Source organism: Monoraphidium neglectum, assembly GCF_000611645.1.
Source record: "Monoraphidium neglectum strain SAG 48.87 unplaced genomic scaffold scaffold06212, whole genome shotgun sequence".
Taxonomy (NCBI): domain Eukaryota; kingdom Viridiplantae; phylum Chlorophyta; class Chlorophyceae; order Sphaeropleales; family Selenastraceae; genus Monoraphidium; species Monoraphidium neglectum.
In genome coordinates, this window is record NW_014007424.1 from 1 (window position 1) to 2412 (window position 2412).

At 65.3% G+C, this 2412-nt stretch overlaps 1 protein-coding gene across 1 annotated transcript; it reads right to left on the bottom strand.

The window, feature by feature from the left end:
- Positions 1 to 13: 13 nt before the first annotated feature.
- MNEG_16295 (hypothetical protein) lies at positions 14 to 2140 on the bottom strand (the record flags this gene model as incomplete). Its single annotated transcript, XM_014035235.1, has 6 exons — positions 14 to 54; positions 206 to 308; positions 800 to 866; positions 1181 to 1334; positions 1693 to 1799; positions 2055 to 2140. The coding sequence occupies 6 exons, from the start codon at positions 2138 to 2140 to the stop codon at positions 14 to 16; spliced, it is 558 nt and encodes a 185-aa protein (XP_013890689.1).
- Between the last annotated feature and the right edge of the window lie 272 nt (positions 2141 to 2412).

A 2412-nucleotide genomic window follows, 5' to 3' on the forward strand; every position in this document is an offset into this window, starting at 1 on the left:
CCGCCAGGGCCCCTTAGGCCGCGCGGTGCTGCTGGCCGCCGGCCGACGCCCGTGCTGCCGGCGTGCGGCCCCGCAGCACGCCTCGCTGGCCGACGGTCCCAATGATGGGCACCAACCCATCCCTCTACCCCCCCGTGGCGTCGCCAGGGCGCCGAGGCGGCGACGAGAGAGGGAGCCGGCAGTCGCGCGGCGCCCAGGCGCTCACTTGTGATGTGCACGGGGCCGCAGCGGTCCAGCGTGTAGTTGTAGTTGTTGTAGAAGCGCTCATAGGCGTGGACGTGGCCGTTGAGGATGAGGTTGGTGCCATACTGCATGGAGAGTGTGTAGGTTGGGGGTGTGCGGTCGGTTGTGGGTTGGTGGTTGGCGGAGGGTCGCTGAAGTTTGGGGTCCAAGGTGGTGGAAATGAGTGGCGGCATGTGGGGTGTGCCTCTGGGGCCTCTGGAAGGGCGGCGCTGCTGGGGCCATGGGTGTCGCCAGGGAAGTTGGAGGGTTGGGGTGGAGGATACGCTCATCATCCAGGGTGGGCGCTCACCCGGCCGCGGGGCGGCAGCCGCGCGGCTGGAGAGCCGCGACCGAGGAGGTGCGCAGCTGTCGGTCCCGCAGGCTCAAGAAAGGGCCGGCGGACAGCCCCCGGGCCCTGAGTGACCCGATGGCCTCGTCCCTTCATGACAGCTGCATCCCACCCTCAAGCCTACACACACACACACACACACACACACACGCGCGCGCGCACACAAACACACACACACACAAGAGTGCGCGCGCGTACACCCCACCACCCCACCACCCCCTCACACACCTTATAGAGCAGGGGCTCATAAGTGAGCCTCATGCACTCCACTTGCTTGAAGGACGCCTCGTAGGAGCTGCGCATGGGAGCGGCAGCACGGGGGTGCACAAGGGGTCGCCCAGGGATCGTGCAGGGGTCCGCCGGCTCCACCACACAGGGGGCTCGCGTGGCCGAGGCCGCCTCAGACAGGCAGCAGAGTGCTCTCTCTGGAGCCTCCAATCTTGCAGATTGACTGGGACACCCCCTTCTTCTTATAGAGCTGCACCCTCAGCCCCATCTGTCGTAGCTCAGTCGAGAAAAACGCCACGCCTGCGCATGCGCAAAACCGTGCGCGGTCAAACACGGCGTCGGCCCGGTCAAGATCGCGGCGCCGCTCCGCGCGCCGCCCACCTCACGAACGGCGCGTGGAAGTACACGATCAGCCAGGGCGTGGCCTTGCGGTCGAATTTTTTGAGGTCGGCCTCGAGCCACTTGTACTGGGCCGTGTTCACAGTGAACGTGTCGTTGGGGATGTATGACGTCAGCGCAATAAAGTGGGCGGTGCCTGAGAGAGGCGGGGAAGGGGTTTGCGTGGTGGTGTGTGTGTCAGAGGTCGGTGTGTGAGTGGGTGAGAGAGAGGTCAGTGTGTATAAGCCTGTGTGCGCATGCATGCGCATGCACGTTTTGGGGCGCTGTGTGTCAGCTTGCAACCAGGCTGAAAGGATGGGTGCGCGAGCAAGACGCAGGCCCGAGTGCAAAGAGGGCGGCGCCAAGCTAACCCGCACGACCGCGCCGGCATTCTCTGATGTGGCGGCTGCAGGTTTGACCGAGCTGAGCAAGGCGCGCGCGTGCGCGCGCCGCACAGCCAACGCTCGGAATGACCGCTCCCCGAGCTCCTTTTGCCCAGGGGATCACATGCGCACCTGGGACGTCCCATGAGTAGTAGAGGTTGTTGTCGGGGGAGGGGTTCTTTTTCGTGAACTTGTTTGGGAAGGGCTTGGCCTTGGTCTTGTCCTGGGGCACAGGGTACCTGGGAACAACAAGGGGCAAAGCGTGCGTGAATCGGGGGTGCAGGTGTGAAGCAGAAGGAAGGGTGCGGTGCGGGGGCCAACGGAGTGGGATTCGCGTTGCGAGCATGGGCGTACGGCTGCAAATGGAAGGTGAGCAGGGCTGAATGACGCGCGGCTTGGTGGCAGGCAGGGAGCAACGGGGGCCCGGCACGGGGCGCAAGGCGCACGGGCGTGTAGCGCGTGCGGCGCCGGCTGGGGTGGCGACGAGCGCCCACCGGGTGTTGTAGGCAGCAAACACGGTGCCGTCGGGCTGGAACTCAATCTGCAGGGCACAGAGGGCATAGGAGCCGCCATTCGGCATCGGGTGAGCGACCGCACGCGTGAGCCGCAGTCGCAAAGCAGCGCCGCCGGCCTGGAGCCTCGTGTTCCCCTTCCTCGCGGATACGGAAGGTGCAATAGGGACACCCAGACAGTCCATTATGGCCCTCCCCTCATCCCGCCCTCGCTCCGCGGCCACCCGTGGTGCAGTTTGGGGACCTTCATGTCTTGCCGATGACAACACATCGCCCGCATGCAGGGAATTTTGGCCATTGGCGTATTCTCCCTTCCCCATTTCAAAGCCCGTCCCCCTCC